General features: G+C 36.7%; 1 protein-coding gene across 1 annotated transcript; it reads right to left on the bottom strand.

The window, feature by feature from the left end:
• Positions 1 to 220: 220 nt before the first annotated feature.
• LOC104100287 (pathogenesis-related protein 1B-like) lies at positions 221 to 977 on the bottom strand. The gene has a single exon (XM_009607530.3). The coding sequence runs from the start codon at positions 926 to 928 to the stop codon at positions 395 to 397; it is 534 nt and encodes a 177-aa protein (XP_009605825.1). The 5' UTR covers positions 929 to 977; the 3' UTR covers positions 221 to 394.
• Positions 978 to 23,112: the final 22,135 nt, after the last annotated feature.

Here is a 23,112-nt window from a genome sequence, read left to right as displayed (position 1 = left end):
TTCAGCTTATAAGCACTTTAGTTTGACCAAAGTTTTTACTAATTTATCCTTAATAATATTTTTTATTCAAAAAAAAAAAATTCAAAATAGATTTCCTAATTTTCCCTTTATTCAATATTCTTTGTTCATCAGTTTATTTACAAAGAAACATTTTAATTTATAATTTTTTGTAATGTTTTAAAGGATATTTTAGTCTTTTAACAAAAGAACAGTTTATCAATACTTTTTTACCAAACATATCATCTGCTGAGCATGCTAATTTAAAAAAATAAGTTTCAGCACTTCAAGTTTATCGGCTATTTACATCAGCTAATCCAAATGGGCTTATAGTACAATGACTATACTTGACTATAAGTTGCTTTTTTAGCGCAATTATCTAATTTCTTGATATATATCAAGCAGAAGTCCGTACATATATAACGTGAAATGGACTTTGGCCTATAACATTACCTGGAGGATCATAGTTGCAAGAGACAACATATCCTCCATTGTCACACTGCACCCTAGCACATCCAACACGAACCGAGTTACGCCAAACCACCTGAGTATAGTGTCCACACACCTGTCCTTCTGCACAAGTATTTGAGTCATAGTCATAGTACTGTTTCTCATCGACCCACATCTCGACGGCCTTAGCAGCCGTCATAAAATCGCCACTTCCCTGAGCTAGGTTTTCGCCGTATTGGCCATGAGAATGTACGAGGTTGCAGTCTGCAGCCAATTGAGAAACATAATTTTGTGCATAGGCTGCTACATCGTCGTCCCAAGTTAATGGTTCCACGGCTACATCTGCACGAGCTGTGTTATGGGCATCCAAATAATCTTGTTGAGAGTTTTGGGCATGAGAAGAGTGAGATATTATTAGGAATAAGAGAAGTGTAGAGACAAGAAAAAATGAGGGCATTTGTGAAAAGAGAACAAATCCCATGACTGTAGGAGAAATGTTTTATTTTGAATGGAAAAATTAGATTTACTACCAAGGGTTATAGGAGAAATCTTGAAGATTTTATGGCGATCATTCATGCACTTGCTATAATAAAACCAAACATAGTGTGTGTCTTCTTCTTTCTTTTCTCAATATTTGTGGAAAAGTTGAACATGACCGTCATCTCGATGACGTTAAATAACTTTCTAATTTGGATGTAAAGACTAAAGAATACTTGGATATTTCGTCAGTTATTTTTCTTTCCTTCCCTTAATTTCCAACACGTTACTCATGTACTATCATACTTTTCTATTATCTCATTCCAATCACGACTTGATCTGGAGTGTATTTAACTTTCTATTTTCTTGTCCCAATCACGACTTGACTTGTGATTCAAATGTCAAGATTTGCTTTTTGTTGTAAATAACTTTTACTGTTATGGTTACTAGAAAATTTACCTTCTTCTAGATTTTACCACCACATAAACAAAGGACATGGGAAGGAGGAAAGGAGAATATTGTGGCCTTGTTAGGATTTCCTATTGATGTTAAGTGCTTTCTGTTTTGGAAAACAAAAGGAGAATACAATAGCTTACATTTATTTCGTTTTACGACATTAGAATACAATATTCTTTGGTTTCTAATTGATAGTTTCTATAGCGATTTTCAAGTGTAACAAAGAGTATATTTTTATAAAAAAAGTTGATATGACGTGATTTTTTTTTAAATGTAATTATTTCGAAAAAACTCTTTACTTTTTTCTACTTCAAAGATAATAAAAAGATAAGATGTTTTTGAACATTAGTAGAGAGTTTTTAAAATTACTATAATAGAAGTCATATCATGGATAAACTCCAAAAATCAAAATCTTATGAAATATTTATATAAATATCCGGCCAGATTTATTGTTTATTTTTTATAGCCAATATAGATAGATTGTAACGACCAGACTTGTCGTTTTAAGAATTAACGCCCCGTTCAACAATTTAAGGTCTTGAGCAGCTTTGTATTATGTGTATTGACTTGCGTGCGTAGTTGAATTCAGTTACCGGATGATTCGGGGTGATTTGGGACACTCGGTCCCTAAAACGAAAGTTTAAGTCTTAGAATTTTGACCATAGTCGGAAATGTGTGAAGACGACTCCGGAATGGAGTTCTGTCGGTTCCGTTAGCTCCGTTGGGTAATTTTGGACTTAGGAGCGTGCCGGAAAATTATTTGGAGGTCCGTAGTGGAAATAAGCTTGAAATGGTGAAAGTCGAATTTTTGAAAAGTTTGACCGGGGAGTTGTCTTTTTTATATCGGGGTCGGAATCTGATTCTAGAAATTGGAATAGCTTCGTTATGTCAATTATGACTTATGTGCAAAATTTGAAGTCATTCCGGATTGATTTGATGTGTTTCGGCACAAGATATAGAATTTGAAAGTTCAAAGTTCATAGATTTTGATTTGAGGTGTGATTCGTCGTTTTGATATTGTTCGATGTGATTTGAGTGCTCGAGCAGGTCCGTGTTATGTTATGGGACTGGATGGTGTGATTGGACGGGGTCCCGAGGGGCTTGGGTGAGTTTCGAGGTGATTTCGCACCATTTCTAGGCCATTTATAGCTGCTGGTTTTTTACTACAGCAGTGTGATATGCGATCGCGTGGAATTGGCCGCGATCGCGAAGCACAAAATGGAGGAAAATGGCAAGTGAATCGCGATCGCGGAAGGCCTTTCGCGATCGCGTAGAGGAAAGTTCTGTTGCATTGACCCAAATTTTGAAACTTATATCTCGCAATCTATAAGGAATTAAGAGATAATTAAAACATAAAAGTTGTAGCCCTTTGTCTCTAGGTTTCAGAAATATAAACTATTTGTAATTTGGAGATGTGTACATAACGTTATGGTAGATACACTACAAGCTGTCCGGGAAGAGTTTGGAAATCTCTGTTGCATAAGGCTGACTTTGGAAGCTTATATCTCGAAATCTATAAGAAATTGGAAGAGGAGAAACAAATGAAAGTTATAGAACTTGGAATCTAGTTTTCAGAAAGTTACACCATTCATCATTTGCAGTTTTGTACAAAATATTATGACCGTTATACTAGAGGCTGTACGGAAGAGTTGAGAAGTTTGTTCTTCTCGAGTGGAGGAAATTCCCCTTAGGCATTGAGTATTATGTACAAATAATGTAATTGAAAATCATGTACGCGAGGTGACGAGTACGTACTTGGTTTATATGTGCAAATTTCATTGATTAAAATCCTTGAATGCCCTTAGGTATTAAATTGGAAATTATTGACACTTATTAAATCTACGATTTGTCATGCCTAGATCCTTATTTGTTGAAATTATTTTATACGATGATTTTGTGTGATTGCCACCTTGATTTTATGTGAAATATTATTTTATTGAGTGTTCATCTCCGGATATTTTTGTTAAGATTTTGTGCACATTATGGTCGAGCCATAGGCTACTTATTGTGGAAAATAATGTATTGTTGATTTATGTGGCAAGTTATAATATTTGAGCACTTGATGTGCAATTTGTGATATGTTGTAAGATTTGAGCACTTGATGTGCAATTTGTGATATGTTGTAAGATTTGAGCACTTGATGTGCAATCTGTGATTTGTTGTAACATTTGAGCACTTGATGTGCAATTTGTGAAATATTATAATATTTGGGCACTGGAGGTGCAAGTTGTATTATGCTGTGATATTGGGCACTTGAGGTGCGATTTGTGAAATATTGTGATATTGATACGCACGCAGTGAGATAAGGGTGGCTTGAAACGCGTAGCTAGTAGGGGAACTACTAGAAGTCATGCGGTGATATAAGGTCAGGATGTTGAAACGCATGCGGTAAGATAAGGGTGGCTTGAAACGTGTGGCTAGTAGAGGAACTACTAGAAGCCATGCGGTGTGATAAGTATGGCTAAAACGCGGGATGCCATTTCGGAAAAAATGATTTCTTTAAAAATTAAATGTGAAGGCTGCCGTGGTGATATAATAAAATGAGATATTGTGAATTTATTTATGATTTGGGACTACGAGGCAGTACCTGGGGAGTGCCCTATTGATATTTCTTTATTTATGTTCCTGTCTTGGTGATTTTGTTTCATTGAATATGTAAATTCTTGTCTTCTTCCGTGATGTACTAGTTGACTTTATTATCATGTGTTTTGTGTTCCTAGTTATATTGTGTTGGCTTTGGCTTTTTAGCACGTGACTCTGAAGAAGTGTATTTTTGGTTTTTCTTACTGATTCTCGATGATTGAGTTGATTTAAATAAAGAAATTATTATTATGTTTTAAATTAAATAGTTTTACAACCAAACCAGTAGTTTATCTGATGCTTTGATATAAGTGCAAAGTTATTTTCTTCAACCAAATAATTTCTAAAAATAAATTCAATTCTTTGTTGATTTCTTACTTCATTTAAAAACTTTTAAACTCACTTTAGTGGAAATAAATTGATCATGTGGATCTTATATACATTGAGGATATTGGCATGTGAATTTTCCATGTGGTTGTGATATGAAATGTGGGCACGAGGTGCTGTGATTATATGATAATGATATATGGCACGTGAGTTGTCCGTGTAGTTGAGATATGAAATGAGGGCACAATGTGACGAGGAAATATGATGATTTAATTATGTGCATGAAGTGTCGTGAAAAATATTAAAATGGGCTGAGACCCGTATTTTTATGATTATGAAATGAGGTATCACATGGTGACTTTTTAATTGAAGAATTATATTCAAAATATTTATTTGGAAAGATTTTCATGGTGACTTTTTAATTGAAGAATTATATTCAAAATATTTATTTGGAAGGATTTTTATTATGAAAGAATTATATTTAAAAGATATTTATTTGAGGAAAATTATATTTGAAAGAGAGTATTTGGTAGAATTATGTGTGAAGGACATTTATTTGAAGAATTTGATTTAATTGGGTGTACTTGTATTATTATTTGTTGAGCGATATTAAATGGTGTTGTGTTGTCTTGTTGTGCATGTCACTGGTTGTTTTATGATATCCTTATTGTTATCTGTTTCCTTCTATCTTGTACATTATACTGAACAGGATATTAGACTAGTGAGTGTCTTGACTATACCTCGTCTCTACTGCACAGGTTAGTCTTGATACTTACTGGGCACCGCTGTAGTGTGCTCACTCTACACTTCTGCATATTTTTGTGCAGAGCCAGGTATTGGAGGTATCGGACTTGAGCAGAGTTAAAGCGCGATCTTAAAAATTCAAGGTAGAGCTACTTGGCCGTCGCAGTCCCTTGGAATCTTTTCATTTCATTGTACTATTAATTTGTAATCAAACAGTATTGTATATTCGGTCTTCGTGATTATTCCATGTATTCAATTAGAGTTCGTGACTCAGTACTACCAGTCTTGGGAGGTTGTATATTCATATTTATTCCGATGTTAGTTTTGGTTACTTATTTAATAAAATGGCTTCAAAAGGCAATTGTAATCGGCTTAGCTAGTCTTAGAGACTAGGTGCCATCACGACGCCTGTGGTGGGATTATGGGTCGTGACAAGTTGGTATCAGAGTTCTAGGTTCATAGGTTTTACGAGTCACGAACGAGTTTAGTAGAGTCTTGCGGATCGGTACGACGACGTCTGTACTTATCTTCGAGAGTATACAGAACTGTTAGAAAATTTTACTTCTTTCATTCCTTATCGTGCGACATTTATTCAGCTTGAAGCATATATCTTATGTCCTTTTGCATCCACTCGTATATGAAATTGCGCACTCGGTATCAACTATGCGCCAACGGTTCGTGATACTATAAAGGGGTTATAAGGGAGCCAGGGTTGCTCAACCATTATTACAACGTGTCGTCCAGATTGAGGATGCAGAAGTATTGAGAGATCATTCAGTTGTGTACATTGAGGTGCAGCAGGTTCTGATAGCTAGTTAATAAGTATGATCTTAAGAAGGTTTAATTAATTGCCTAATCATCACAATTGTGGTAGGGTCACGGGGTGGATGTAGATCTTAAATAGTTGGTGGTATTAGAGACTATGTAGTTCGTATGGGATTTCTATTTAGCGAAGGGTACATATGCAGCCAAGGCACTGGAGGAAGCGAGTTTAACTGTCACGAAGATGACATGCACCAAATAAATGGCTTGAGGTGTCTTATGACGGGTGTCCTACGAGCGATGAAGGTTAGTATTGTGGATCATCGAAATGTATCCTGTGGCTTCGCGCCAAGTGAGGGGAGTCCACTATCAACGATCAGATTGCGAGGTCATGTGCTATATCAGTTGGGACCTGAGATGTATTTACGTGGTATTGAAAGGTTCTCCGAAACTTGTATATGATTAGGAGTTGAGATTGTATGGGATGATGCTGGGGCTCGCGGTATTTTCACGTCCTTAATAATTCTACATGTTAGTACCAGCGGGGTCACAAAAACAATTTCAGAATATTCAGAGTACTACAGTAAGTTCTTACAAATGCACTATCGGCACGGGATTCCTGTAATGGTTAATCCAGTTATCCGGCACATACTCAGTGTGAGCAGCCGAACCCGCAGAGGGGTTGCTATGAGTGTGGTGATACTAGGCACATCATGAGATATTGTCCCAGACTTAGGGGGTTGGATTTCATCAGATCACTCCACCTACAAGCTTTATTCCAGTTAACACTCCACGTGCACAGTCAACTAGAGATGGAGGACAAGCGGGTAGTGGGCGCCTAAGAGGTGGAGGCCCGACCCGTTGATATAATCGCTATGATTTGGCTAAGACCGATACACTAGATGGTGTCGTTACAGGTACGATCCTGATTTTGTTATAAAAGGATATTTTCCCTTAATTTGATTCGGTCCTGAATATTGAGGTGAGTCCTCCTATTATGCTCTGCTTATGGGTGAACTCCGTAATTTTGTGACCCACTTATATGTTTATCCCTGTTGAGAGATTTGAAGATGTGAGCCCGTGTCTGTCATTTTATTTTTGTACACCATTGAGGTCTCTAAGTCCAAAAGTAATTAATATTATTCATTACAGTGGGTTTAATATGTTTCAGAATGATCAATTCCAATTATTATGAATTATATGCCCTACCGGTATGAGGGTTCATTATGTGTTGTGAAAACTATTTACGAAATTTATTGAAAAGAATAAAGAAAGGAAATTGAAAATTTCAGTTGGCACAATGTGCAAAATACTTGTGATACAGAGTTGAGGACGAGATTCTCGCATTTTTATATGATGTGAAATATTTAAACCGGGCTACAAGCCGCAGTAGGAGTATGTAAGGACGAGGTCCTTGTGGTGAAATATTTATGAGTTCAAATTCTCCCTTTTGTGAAGTTTAAATTGTACTAGAGTATTAATAGGGAGTCATGCCTGATAGGCTTATGTGATAATTCTTTTATGTATTTCTGTGTCATAATTGTGCTGTAATTATTGGGTTTTAGCCTACGAGGTGAGTGCCCAGGTGGCGTTAAATGTGATTCATTAATCCGAGTAAGTAATCATGAGGTCTTCATGCCTCACATTCCGTTGTCAGTGTTGTGAAAATTCGAAATGAGGTGGTGGTTAATATGAGATTAATTGAAGATACTGGAATTAATTATGGACAGCTTTTAAGACCAGAGATGTGGTGATGAGCATACATATGATATGCTTCATGTCGTGATATCTTTATGGTAATGCAGTGCTTGTGATGCCGAGATTGATGTTATTGATATATACCCTGCGGTATTTTATTGGGTTGCGAATGTGTTGTATGAGTTATTTTGGTGTTACTCTGGCAGGTGGTTAGGCCCAATTACAGGGGAGACTCTGCCAAAATTTCTGAAAAATTTGGGAGTTAGTAAAAATTTGGGGGATTGAGACGTGCAAAAGAAGAGGCAAATTATGTTATGTGTTTGAGGGCGAATGATGCTAAGTGGGAAAAAATGAAACACCCCAGAAATTTTTTGAAGTAATTCAACACTATCAAGAAAGTTGATGTGTGCATAGGCACGAGTTGCTATAGCCAGTTGAGACTAATACCGTGCGTCGAAATAAAAATCAGGAATTTTGGAAATGATTGGAGAGTTAGGGATTTTTTCTCTAAAGCTTATAAGACTGGAGAAAAGAAATTGTCACGACCCAAAATCCAAAAAGGCCGTGATGGCGCCGGACACCACTGTCAGGCAAGACAACCATAATCAATTAACTTAATTACCCATTTTAGTATTTTTGAAATAAAACTTTCTTCAATGAAATTGTAAAGATAAAACTCAGAGAGTAAATGATAAATAGTTTTAGCAACTAATTTTTAAATAATTCACAATCATTCCCAAAATCCGTTGTTACAAGTGCATGAGCATTTACTAGAGAATTAAAAATAAAATACAACATCCGTCCAGAATAGAAATTAGACAGGAAAATATAATAACTCTGAAGGAGACTCTGTTAGCTGCGGATCGTAATATAGAATGCAGCTCACCTATATCCCCACAATTATTAACCACACCTCTGCGCCCACAAGGCCGTTATACATATATGTACCTGCACAATAAAATGTGCAACAAGTGCAGTATGAGTACGAAAACAACGTGTACCCAATAAATATCAAGCCTAATCTCGAAGTGGTACAGACGAGATAGCCGACTTTGACACTCACTATGGGTCAATAATAATAATTGAAATAAAACTAGAATATCTAAATCAGCATGATTCACAGAATTTACAATAATTTATTTAACCAGCAGAAATAATCAAATTCCTTCAAATGCAACAATTCTCAATATATTAATTAAATTCCTTCAATTCAAATAATTTCTAATTTATCAATTAATCTCATTTATAGGAATAACAATTAATTCCTTAACAAGCATGAATAATAATTCATTAAATTCTAAGGATTCTCCAATTTATCAATTAGCTTCGCAAGCTGAAATAAACTATTAAGGTATCGTGTAATTATTATTATTAAGCACGATTTCAGCCGAGGTCGTTCGGCCCGATCTAGAGTGTTGTGTACACTGCCGAGGGACGTGCGGAGCGATCCATAGATGCATCTATCCTGCCGAGGCGTTTGGCCCGCTCCACAAGAAAGGAGGACATTTTTCTTATGTACCTCCGGGAATGAGAGTATGTTTATTATAAGATAAATTCGAGAGGATGAACAATTTCTTTTAACAATTTATTTAATCTAAACAAAAATTAAGCATATGAAAATTTCATCTTTTACTACCTTTCATAACAATTCACAATATACACATCAAATAATTTAATTAATAAAGAATACAATTTATACAAGTAATTTATGCTTTGAGTCCTAAACTACCCGGACTTTAGCATTAATAATAGCTATGCACAGACTCTCATCACCTCGTGCGTACGTAGCCCCCGCAATTAGCAATAATTATTTAATTTAATCCCTATGGGGTAAATCCCCCCTCACAAGATTAGACAAGAGACTTACCTCCTCTCAAAGTCCACTTTCTAATTATCACGTCGCGTTGAATTCTCGATTCGGCGCCGAAAAATCCGAAACTATCCAAATATTATACAAAATAATTAATATATGCTAAATGATTCGAAATTTATCTATTAAATAAATTATCTTATCCAAAATGGTAAAATTTCTAAAATTCACCCCGGATCCACATCCCTAGATTTCGAAACATTCAGGAGGGAATCGTTACCCATAATCTCAAGAACTCAAATATATAATTTCCATCCAGTCCCATAACCATTTCCGTGGTGAAAAATCAAAAATATCAATTTCTAGGTTTTTCTTCAAAACTTTAAATTTCTACAAATTTTCATATCTAAATCCATATATAAACCACGTATTTAACTTGCAATAGGTGTGAATTAACTTATCTCCAAGTTACTAGGTGAATGCTCCTCTCAAGAAGCACCCAAGATCATCCAAGAATGTAGAAATGAGAAAAAAGGCTCAAATCTCCGCTTTAAACACTCTTTGCCCAGCGATCATCACGCCCGCGGCAAAAATTTTCGCACCCGCGATGGATTTTTTCGCATTTGTGGCTTCGAACCCGCGATGGATGTTTCGCATTCGCGGCTTCGCACCCGCGATGGATTTTTCGCACGCGCGATCACACTAGATATCAGCTGCCTCAACTCTTCTTCAAATTCCAAATTCGATCTGTTAACCACCCGGAATCCACCTGAGGCCCTCGGGACCTCAACAAAATATACCAACAAGTCCTACAACATCATACAAACTTATTTGAAACCTCAAATCACATAAAACGACGCTAAAACCACAAATTATGCTCCAATTCAAGCTTAATGAAACTTAAAATTTCCAACTTTTACATTCGATGTCGAAACCTATCAAATCAACTCCGATTGATCTCAAATTTTGCACACAAGTCATAAATGACATAACTGAGCTATGAAAATTTTCAGAACTGTATTCCAACTCCACTATCAAAAAGTCAACTCCCCGGTCAAACTTCCGAACTTAAATTCTTGTTTTTTTCATTTCAAGCCTAATTTCACTACGGACTTCCATATCTCGGGCTAGGGACCTCGGAATTTGATTCCGGGCATACGCCCAAGTCACAAATCAAGATATGGACCTACCAAAATTGTCAAAATACTGACCCGAGTCCGTTTGCTCAAAAAGTTGACCAAAGTCAAACTTAGCCTTTTAAAGCCAACTTAAGGAACCAATTGTTCCGATTTCAACCCAAACACTTTCAAATTCCGAAACAACCATCCCCACAAGTCATAAATCATTCCAAGAACATACATGAAGTTTTATTTAGGGGAACGAGGTTCTAAAAGTCAAAACGACCGGTTGGGTCGTTACATTCTCTCCCACTTAAATATACGTTCGTCCTCGAACGTGCTAAGGAATGTTTCGGAGTTGTCCAAAATCACAGTTTAACACTTTGAGCACTTACCCGTGCTACCACACCCAATTGAGCACATTAGCTCGAGCCAATCGTAAGATTTTCCCCTTTATTTAGGCAAATAAGCCTTAGAGACCAATTCTAACATCCAGAATTCTTCACCATGCTTGTTTCCAACCTATGAGTGTCGTATCAATCACTACACGATGCACCAATATAGGATTGCATACCTTTGTTGAATTTAGACCATGCACAACATCATTCACATGACTATAATAACATCCTCCGATAACAATAGCCAAAATTCCACGAATACGATGTTCACAACACACCTCATGATACCTATAATTCCTGTTCCAACTCTTGAACTGCTTCCACGATGGAAGAAATGTGTAGAAATTCATAACCAACTTTCGAGTCAACAATTATTGAGTTTCTCCTTCTGACAAGAACCATTGCCTCATTATAACCAAATAATGGTATTTGCTCTTTATTACACTCCATATAATCCGATCGCACTGATCCAGAATCCAATAATCTCGTCTCACCAAGTATAAGCTGCTCAGGCAATAAACCACCTCAGACACGATCAAAAAGCCTCATATGACGCCACAATTAGCTAATATTCTACGGACTCGATTGCGATACATAAGGAAAATGAACTCTAGAAAGGATTACTCAACCCGCGTGACTAATTAGACAACTAAAACAGTGTCATGAACCTTCCTCAGAAAACGGGACACAAAACATACAAAATAGAATATAGGTGACTGTACTCGACATCACACTGTTGCGGCGTGCAACCCGATCCACACATGATACCATTGCGGCGTGCAACCCAATCCACACATGATACCCGTAGCGGCGTGTCACCTGATCCGCACAAAAAGAATTTATAAGAAAATACTTACCGAGCTAGAATGCTCATTACTACAAAATATTCGAATATCAAACACAAGCACGCTCAGTGCATAATATCATCCCTGGAAGGATCGACATCGCCATACACTACAAAGCTCAAGCACAACTAAGGTGCGATATATGATCTGAATCTCGAGAGCCATCCTGCTCACACAACACCATCGCTATGCGGAACCTCAACACATAAGAATTTTATCAAGCCGTTTCATAACTCACACGACACAATATAGTATTACATGAAATAACCGACGACGAAACGACATCCAACATCTGAATACTCCTCCATAGGGAGATTTTATGCTGAAATGAACACATCCGGCTTGATATAGAGCCCGTCTTCATATTTAAATTCATCCACAAACCTCAAGCCGATTATGATCGCACCATACTAGGATAATAACCTTTCAAGGATCCATAATAACCTTTTTTCCCATAACACATAAGAATATCCATCATAATCTGAACAAACTTCCACAGTCCACAACCAAATGAACCAAGCTCCCTCCAGGCATAAATTCTCGAATCAGCGATATTACCACAATATTCATACTTGGTTTCAATCTTCACTCAATCAAGTGACTACATGTCACTCTTACACAATCTTTCCGTGAGACACGCTCCCACGACCTTCCACACCATGTAACAAGTCTGCACATCCATGCTACCGGTTACACTAATGCTGTAAAGCATATCAAGAATCCACAAATTAATACACAAGGTCTCTTACACCTGACATCGACCTTAGATGATGCCAAAAACAATACCATCTTACTTTAAACATCTAAATCCCTTTCCTGCTCATCCGAGATCATGACATCCTTGTCAACACCAAACCGAAATCTTAAATCCTCAACTTTCGAATCCCATGCTACTTAGTGCACTTAACCACGCCAATGCGCATGAGTACAAGAATTCAATCATAACTCCCGAACCACTAATAGGGTAAACACTTCATCATATAGAAACCTTCTTCTTAACTCATTTCAAGAGAACCATTGCAACACGTGACTGAATTCCCATATCCGTAAAACAAATACCGGCCTCAAGTCGTGGTCTAAACCACCATAACTCTTCTGGGATCCCTCTACACATAACATGTCATAATACTTGAATTTCTCCAAATAAAATCAATTACGACGGCCGTCAAGCCTCGCACGTACCGCCACAAATCACATGCATAATTCAATGCACTAAAGGAACTGATCATTGCTACCATCGTGCCGATTCAACCAATGTTAGCTGATCCGTCTTTTCTCAATTTACTCTCCAACTTGCCTTAGAAATAATAATAGCTCCATTCATTACATCACGAACTCAAATCCGCACTCATCCCAAGTGACCTTATTTCACGAGACCACGCTATTTCAAAACCCACTAATTATCTCATATCCCTTCTTGTGCGCACATTTTACATCTTCAACTAGTACACCCATTCTGATACTTCTTTTATGAATTCGAAGTTATTTTCTTCCGTTTATCTAATGCTACACCACAACCTGAAGATAACGCAGAGTACTCCAAGCCCCGTTTCATAATTTGCTACAGAAGCTCGATACTCAACCATACTATAGACTCGAGATCCTTAGACACCACAGTTTAAATTTTTGAATCCACTAGGACCATTATTGAGAGTCACTTGCTCTGACTTGTTCCCAAACATGATCAATTCCAAGGCCCTACTAGAACATGGACACTTTATCAAGGAAACATCCGACTGTTTCACTTTCCTGTGCATTATATCTACACGAAGCATAAACTCTGAGTCTTCCAAAAACCTGAATATGAATTGATAAGGCCAAATATGGCACACATTCCCCAAATCCTTTGCTCAAATTACCACTGATATTTTCTTTCCTTAGTTACAATGACCCACCAATACACCGATAACTAGAAACCGCACAAGTTGACATTATGCAATCCAATCATAGATGGTGGGGCTCTCCCACTTAGAGAAGCTACAATTACAAAATTTTGGAATCTACCAATATTCTTTCTTCATCGTTGACATGATCCTGCACACGCAACTCGCTAGATTTTTTTCGAAATCCTTCTATTAACCTTTAATAAACACTCCGAACCACTAGCCACATTTACATATTAAATCTCTTACCGGGTAGCCAGTAGAATTCTTTGTAGAAGCTTTGTTAACACCACGCGACCGCTAACCTGCTTTCAGGAGATAACCTACCTGTGGAAATTACATGCTGACATATTCCAATGTCGCTGCACTGGGTGCAATTACTACGAAATCAGTAGATCATCCTGAGTCCGAGCTCTTTCACCAACTGCACCAGTCCGTTCACTCCTCATGGACGTCAACTAGAGGTGCGACAATACATTCCAATCCAAAGTCATGTTGTATCCTTCTTCATATCAAGCAAGTCCCTCCTGTTATATCCAATCTTCCTCAATATAGCAGCTAATATTACAACTTAAGTCCGTAGACCTAGTCACTGTCCATTTTACATCCCAAATCACTCCAAACGTTCCTCAAGATGTGTAATCATCCTACCACGTAACCCATGTGCTACCTTGCCACTCTCCTACTTTTGTCAACCATCTCCTTTAAGCAACTACTCTGCTTCTGTTTTCTTACACTTGGCCTTTTCGGAACCTAACCACCGGAAGGAACCTTCCACATGTCCTTCCTCATCCTTCGCTACCCAGTTGTTGCCTTAACTCAAAATCTGTCTTTGTAGCACTTGAACCAATAGCTCGTTACCAGCTTTAAACCTTTCTGGCGATCATCCTTCTCGAGATATCAATACTAGAAACGCTACTTCGATCCTGAATCACTGCACACCGCGATCTCTAATGACTGCTTCCCCTATACCAATTCCTAACACCCCGTCGTGAAGGCGAGTTGAAGAAAACCATAACACTAGCGAACATTAACGCATTTTACAAGGCGATGAAACCACATCAAAATTAAGAACTCTACCACACTCGAAAATATCAAGCTTCGTTACTCCATCAACCCCAAACCTGAACATTCATAGTCCAATTGTCTTTTCTCCGCTGGAATACAAACATGGAACCTCTTAATCATGTACTGAGAAAACCTTCTTTCGAGTCGTTTATTGCCCTGACACATAGACATGCATTCTACCATTATATAAACACTGTGCGATAATAACGCACCAATCGTCGTAGCAATCAATGCCAAATTACAAAACCTTAGGTAGTACTAATACTTAACTTGAAATGATAGAGCGGCCTTTCGCAAGGCAATGACAATAGCCCAATTTATTACACAGGGAGAAGTATCATGTACTACATCTGTGGTACCATTAAAAATTTCCTCAATCCCCACTTTATAACAAGCGCTTCAAGTCGCATAAGATTGAATAGGAAGAAAATGTAGGCATAAGCCTCAAAGGAATCGAATAGGACGATGGGGAATCAAGAAGGGAAGTATTCCTAACAGCCTTGTAGCCTCTCGAAGATAAGCACAGACGTCTCTATACCGATCCGCAAGACTCTACTAGACTTGCTCATGACTCGTGAGACCTAAGTGAACCTAGTTCTCTCATACCATGTTGTCACGACCCAAAATCCAAAAAGGCCGTGATTGCGCCGGACACCACTGTCAGGCAAGCCAACCATAATCAATTAACTTAATTATCCATTTTAGTATTTTTGAAATAAAAATTTCTTCAATGAAATTGTAAAGATAAAACTCATATAGTAAATGATAAATAGTTTTAGCAACTAATTTCTAAATAATTCACAATCATTCCCAAAACCCAGTGTCACAAGTGCATGAGCATTTACTAGGGAATTAAAAATAAAATACAGCATATGTCCAGAATACAAATTAGACAGGAAAATATAATAACTCTGAAGGAGACTCTATTAGTTGCGGATCGTAATATAAAATGCAGCTCACCTATGTCCCCACAATTATTAACCACACCTCTGCGCCCACAAGGCCGCTATACATATATGTACCTGCACAATAAAATTTACAGCAAGTGCAGTATAAGTACGAAAATAACGTGTACCCAGTAAGTATCAAGACTAATCTCAAAGTGGTAGAGACGAGATAGCCGACTTTGACACTCACTATGGGTCAATAATAATAATTGAAATAAAACTAGAATATCTAAATCAGTATGATTCACATAATTTACAATAATTTATTTAACCAACAGAAATAATCAAATTCCTTCAAATGCAACAATTCTCAATATATTAATTAAATTCCTTCAATTCAAATAATTTCCAATTTATCAATTAATCTCATTTATAGGAATAACAATTAATTCCTTAACAAGAAGGAATAATAATTCATTAAATTCCAAGGATTCTTCAATTTATCATTTAGCTTCGCAAGCTGAAATAAACTATTAAGGTATCGTGTAATTATTATTATTAAGCACAATTTCTGTCGAGGTCGTTCGGCCTGATACAGAGTGTTGTGTACACTGCCGAGGGACGTGCGGTGCGATCCATAGATGCATCTATCCTGCCGAGGCGTTCGGCCCGCTCCACAAGAAAGGAGGACATATTTCTTATGCACCTCCGGGAATGAGAGTATGTTTATTATAAGATAAATTCGAGAGGATGAACAATTTCTTTTAACAATTTATTTAATCTAAACAAAAATTAAGCATATGAAAAATTCATCTTTTACTACCTTTCATAACAATTCACAATATACACATCAAATAATTTAATTAATAAAGAATATAATTTACACATTTAATTCATGCTTTGAGTCCTAAAGTACTCAGACTTTAGCATTAATAGTAGCTACGCACGGACTCTGGTCACCTCGTGCGTACGTAGCCCCCGCAATTAGCAATTATTATTTAATTTAATCCCTATGGGGTAATTTTCCCCTCACAAGATTAGACAAGAGACTTACCTCGTCTCAAAGTCCACTTTCCAATTACCACGTCACGTTGAATTCTCGATTCGGCGCCGAAAAATCCGAAACTATCCAATTTCTAGGTTTTTCTTCAAAACTCCAAATTTTTACAAATTTTCATGTCTAAATCCACATATAAACCATGTATTTAACTTGCAATAGGTGTGAATTAACTTACCTTCAAGTTGCTATGTGAATGCTCCTCTCAAGAAGCTCACAAGATCGTCCAAGAATGAAGAAATGAGCAAAAAGGCTCAAATCCCCGGTTTAAACACTCACTGCCCAGCGATCATCGTGCCTGCGGCAAAGGTTTTCGCACCCGCGATCTATTTTTCGCACCCGCGATGGAGTTGTCGCACCCGCGGCTTCGCACCCGCGATGGATTTTTCGCATCCGCAGCTTCGCACCCGCGATGGTTGTTTCGCATCCGCAGCTTCGCACCCACGATGGATGTTTCGCATCCCCGGCTTCTCACCCGCGATTAATATTTCGCACCCGCGATCACACCAGATATCAGCTGCCTCAACTCTTCTTCAAATTCCAAATTCGATCTGTTAACCACCCGGAATTCACCTGAGGCCATCGGGACCTCAACCAAATATACCAACAAGTCCTACAACATCATACAAACTTATTTGAAACCTCAAATCACATAAAACGACGCTAAAACCACGAATTATGCTCCAATTCAAGCTTAATGAAACTTAAATTTCCAACTTTTACATTCGATGTCGAAACCTATCAAATCAACTCTGATTGACCTCAAATTTTGCACACAAGTCATAAATGACTTAACTGAGCTATGAAAATTTTCAGAACTGTATTCCGACTCCAGTATCAAAAAGTCAACTCCCCGGTCAAACTTCCGAACTTAAATTCTTGTATTTGCCATTTCAAGCCTAATTTAACTACGGACTTCCAAATTAAATTCCGATCATGCTCCTAAGTCCAAAATCACCATATAGAGCTGTTGGAATCATCAAAATTCTATTCCGGGGTCGTTTGCATATAATTCGACATCCGGTCACTATTTGAACTTAAACTTTTTAATTATTTCATCAAAATTCCATATCTTGGGCTAGGGACCTCGGAATTTGATTCCGGGGATACGCCCAAGTTCCAAATCATGATACGAACCTACCGAAACTGTCAAAATACTAATCCGAGTCCGTTTGCTCAAAAAGTTGACCAAAGTCAAACTTGGCCTTTTAAAGCCAACTTAAGGAACCAAGTGTTCCGATTTCAGCCCAAACACTTCCAAATCCCGAAACAACCATCCCCATAAGTCATAAATCATTTAAAGCACATACGGGAAGTTTTATTTAGGGGAACAGGATTCTAAAAGTCAAAACGACCGGTTGGGTCGTTACAGAAATAATCTCAATCGAGATGGTGTTGTCGGACCCATGTTAAATTGCAGGAATGTAGAATCGCCCACAAGTATGTGTACAAGAATATACTTTGTAATTTAAAGTCCTCAAAAAGATTCTTAGCACGTTTGAGGAAGAACGTTTGTTTAAGAGGTGGAGAATGTAACGACCCGACATGTCGTTTTAAGAATTAAGGCCCCGTTCAATGACTTAAGGTCTTGAGCAACTTCGTATTATGTGTATTGACTTGCGTGCGTGGTTGAATTCAGTTACTGGATGATTCAGGGTGATTTGGGACACTCGAACCCTAAAACGGAAGTTTAAGTCTTAGGATTTTGACCATAGTCAAAAATGTGTTAAGACGACTCTGGAATGGAGTTTCGTCGGTTCCGTTAGCTCCATTAGGTGATTTTGGACTTAGGAGCGTATCCGGAAATTTATTTGGAGGTCCGTAGTGGAATTAAGCTTGAATTGGCGAAAGTCGAATTTTTGGAAAGTTTGACCGGGGGTTGACTTTTTGATATCGGGGTCAGAATCCGATTCTGGAAATTTGAATAGCTTCGTTATGTCAATTATGACTTGTGTGCAAAATTTGAAGTCATTCCGGATTGATTTGATGTGTTTCGGCACAAGATATAAAATTTGAAAGTTCATTGATGTTGTTCGATGTGATTTGAGGCCTCGAGCAGGTCCGTGTTATGTTATGGGACTGGATGGTGTGATTGGACGGGGTCCCGAGGGGCTTGGGTGAGTTTCGGGGTGGTTTTGGACCATTTCTAGGCCATTTATAGCTGCTGGTTTTTAGCTACAGCAGTGTGCTATGTGATCGCGTGGAATTGGCCGTGATCGCGACGCACAAAATGGAGGAAAATGGCCAGTGAATCGCGATCACGGAAGGCCTTTCACGATCGCGTAGAGGAAAGTTTTGTTGCATTGACCCGACTTTGGAAGTTTATATCTCACAATCTATAAGGAATTTGGAGATGATCAAAAAATAAAAGTTGTAGCCATTTGTATCTAGTTTTACGAAATGTAAACGATTCGTAATTTGGAGGTGTGTACAAATAGTTATGGTAGATAAACTACAGGCTGTTCGGTAAAAGTTTGGAAATCTCTGTTGTATAGAGCTGACTTTGGAATCTCATATCTCGTAATATATAAGGAATTGGAAGATGAGAAACAAATGAAAGTTATAGCTCTTGCAATCTAGTTTTCAGAAAGTTAAACCATTCATCATTTGGAGTTTTGTACAAAATGTTATGACCGGTATACTAGAGGCTGTACGGAAGAGTTGAGAAGTTTTTCCTTCGCGATCGCGAAGAGCAATTTTGGGGCTGAAAATTTTGTTCTTCGCGATCGCAAAGAGTAAATACCTGGGCAGTAACTATATTTCGAGGTTTCAGCCATTTTTGACATATTAGGAGCTATGGAGCTCGGATTGAAGCAATATTTGAGGCAATTTTCACCATATGAATTAGGGTAAGTGTTATATATCCTAAAGTGTTTATATTTCATGAATCTATGATTATATTCATCGTTTAATTCATATTTTAATGGAAGAAATCAAGATTTTTGTAAAATCTTCGATAAACGAAAATTTAAGATTTGGAGGTCGAGTTGTTATTAGAATTCAATAAAATTGGTATGTTTGAACTCGTATCGGAATGGGTGTTCGGATTTCATGAAAATTTTGTCGGGTTCCGAGGGGCGGGTCCCACGTTGATGTTTGTTGACTTTTTGGAATAAACTTTTAAGTCGGCGTATTATTATCCAGAATTATTTTCGATGAATTTTTATGAAGTTATACAATTAATTTAGATAGATTTGAGCGGTCCGAAGGTCAATTCAAGCAAGAAGGCGATTTGGAATATCGGCATATCTTCAAAAAGGTAAGTGTCTTGCCTAATCTCGAGTGGGGGAAATACCCCTTAAGCATTGAGTATTATGTGCAAATTGTGTAATTGAAAACCATGTACGCGAGGTGACGAGTACGTACTTGGTTTATATGTGCAAATTTCATTGATTAAAATCCTTAAACGCCCTTAGGTATTAAATTGGAAATTATTGACACTTATTAAATTCTCTATTTGTCATGCCTAGATCCTTGTTTGTTGAAATTGTTTTATACGATGATTTGGTGTGATTGCCACCTTAATTTTATGTGAAATATTATTTTATTGAGTGTTCACCTCCGGATATTTTTTTATGATTTTGTGCACATTATGGTCGAGCCATGGGCTCCTTATTGTGGAAAATAATGTATTGTTGATTTATGTGACAAGTTATAATATTTGAACACTTGATGTGCAATTTGTGATATGTTGTAAGATTTGAGCACTTGATATGCAATTTGTAATATGTTGTAATATTTGAGCACTTGATATGCAATTTATGATATGTTGTAAGATTTGAGCACTTGATGTGAAATTTGTGATATGTTGTAAGATTTGAGCACTTGATGTGCAATATGTGATTTGTTGTAAGATTTGAGCACTTGATGTGCAATTTGTGAAATATTGTAATATTTGGGCACTTGAGGTGCAAGTTGTATTATGCTGTGATATTGGGCACTTGAGGTGCGATTTGTGAAATATTGTGATATTGATACGCATGCAGTGAGATAAGGGTGGCTTGAAACGCGTGGCTAGTAGGGAAACTACTAGAAGTCATGCGGTGATATAAGGCCAGGGTGTTGAAATGCATGCGGTGAAATAAGGGTGGCTTGAAACGCGCGGCTAGTAGGGGAACTACTAGAAGCTATGCAGTGTGATAAGGATGGCTAAAACGCGGGATGCCATTTCGGGGAAAAAATAATTTCTTTAAAAATTAAATGTGAAGGCTCCCGCGGTGATATAAGAAAATGAGATATTGTGAATTTATTTATTATTTGGGACTACGAGGCGGTACCTCGGGAGTGCCCTGTTGATATTTCTTAATTTATGTTCCTTTCTTGGTGATTTTGTTTCATTGATTATGTTAATTCTTGTCTTCTTCCAGGATGTACTAGTTGACTTTATTATCATGTGTTTTGTGTTCCTAGTTATATTGTGTTGGCTTTGGCTTTTTAGCACGTAACTCCGAAGAAGTGTATTTCTGGTTTTTCTTACTAATTCTTGATGATTGAGTTGATTTAAATAAAGAAATTATTATTATATTTTAAATTAAATAGTTTTACAACCAAACCAGTAGTTTATCTGATGCTTTGATATAAGTGCAAAGTTATTTTCTTCACCCAAATGATTTCTAAAAATAAATTCAATTCTTTGTTGATTTCTTATTTGATTTAAAAACTTTTAAACTCACTTTAGTGAAAATAAATTGATCATGTGGATCTTATATACATTGAGGATATTGGCATGTGAATTGTCCGTGTGGTTGTGATATGAAATGTGGGTAAGAGGTGCTGTGATTAAATGATAATGATATTTGGCACGTGAGTTGTCCGTGTAGTTGAAATATGAAATGAGGGCACGATGTGCTGAGGAAATATGATGATTTAATTATATGCATGAAGTACCGTAAAAAATATGAAAATGGACTGAGACCCGTATTTTTATGATTATGAAATGAGGTGTCACATGGTGACTTTTTAATTGAAGAATTATATTCAAAATATTTATTTGGAAGGATTTTCATGGTGACTTTTTAATTGAAGAATTATATTCAAAATATTTATTTGGAAGAATTTTTATTATGAAAGAATTATATTTGAAAGATATTTATTTGAGAAAAATTATATTTGAAAGAGAGTATTTGGTAGAATTATATGCGAAGGACATTTATTTGAAGAATTTGATTTAATTGGGTGTACTTGTATTATTATTTGTTGAGCGATATTAAATGATGTTGTATTGTCTTGTTGTGCATGTCACTGGTTGTTTTATAATATCCTTATTGTTATCTGTTTCCTACTATCTTGTACATTATACTGCACAGGCTATTAGACTAGTGAGTGTCTTGACTGTACCTCGTCTCTACTCCATTGAGGTTAGTCTTGATACTTACTGGGCACCGCTGTGGTGTGTTCACTCTACACTTATGCACATTTTTGTGCAGAGCCAGGTATTGGAGGTATCGGACTTGAGAAGAGTTAAAGCGCGATCGTAAAAATTCAAGGTAGAGCTGCTTGGCCGTCGTAGTCCCTTGGAGTCTTTTCATTTCATTGTACTGTTAGTTTGTAATCAAATAATATTGTATATTCAGTCTTCGTGATTATTCCATGTATTCAATTAGAGTTTGTGACTCAGTACTACCAGTCTTGGGAGGTTGTATATTCATATTTATTCCGCCGTTAGTGTTGGTTACTTATTTTAAAAAAAAATGGCTTCAAAAGGTAATTGTAATCGGCCTAGCTAGTCTTAGAGACTAGGTGCCATCACGATGCCTGTGGTAGGATTTTGGGTCATGACATAGATTATATACCGACAACACATGATTATACACATATTATATATAGATTATATATAAATTACACATCCTTCAATTTTTTAATTTAAGTGGTCGGGTAGGAACCTATTTAGGCTGATTAGATAAAGCCAAAAGAAAAATATGAAAGAATTTCAACCAAAGACTAAAAATATAAATAAAATTCTTATGTAGACAATTTCTATTAAAACTCATCCTTTTATAGTGAAATAAATTATTTTTTTTGTAACAAAAGAAAGAATGACATAAAAATAAGATAAAAAAATAAATATTGAAAAAATTATATGAAAGATCTTAAAAACAGAAATAGGAGATGACAACGAATTTCTTCTTATGTTTCATCTTTGTTGAATATAAAAAATTTGGAAGCTAATCTCATCGATTTAAATATTTGTTTTTACTCAAATATATAGATTATAAGATAAGGATATGTTAGAATTTGTTTTTATTTATATTGTGTGTCGTTTTTAAAAAATCACTATTACTAACAAACTGATATGATATTCAAATTTTAATTTAAATGCAATTTTAGTAGTTTGCATTGAGGTTAAGCCAAGTATGGTAGTGTCTAACAATAAACTACTTGGCAATTTTAAGACAATATATGCAATGCTATATAATAACAATCAACTAATTTAACATTTAATGATTCAAAGAACAATTTGTTTTGTATATATAGGGTATTTAAATGTCACGACCCGAAACTCCCACCTTCGGACCGTCATGGCGCCTAACATTTCACTTCGAACCGTGATGACAC

The sequence above is a fragment of the Nicotiana tomentosiformis genome, chromosome 10 (genome assembly GCF_000390325.3).
Source record: "Nicotiana tomentosiformis chromosome 10, ASM39032v3, whole genome shotgun sequence".
NCBI classification, from domain to species: Eukaryota; Viridiplantae; Streptophyta; class Magnoliopsida; order Solanales; family Solanaceae; genus Nicotiana; species Nicotiana tomentosiformis.
The sequence above is the reverse complement of the archived record's forward strand: the minus strand, read 5'-3'. Positions and strand labels throughout refer to the sequence as shown.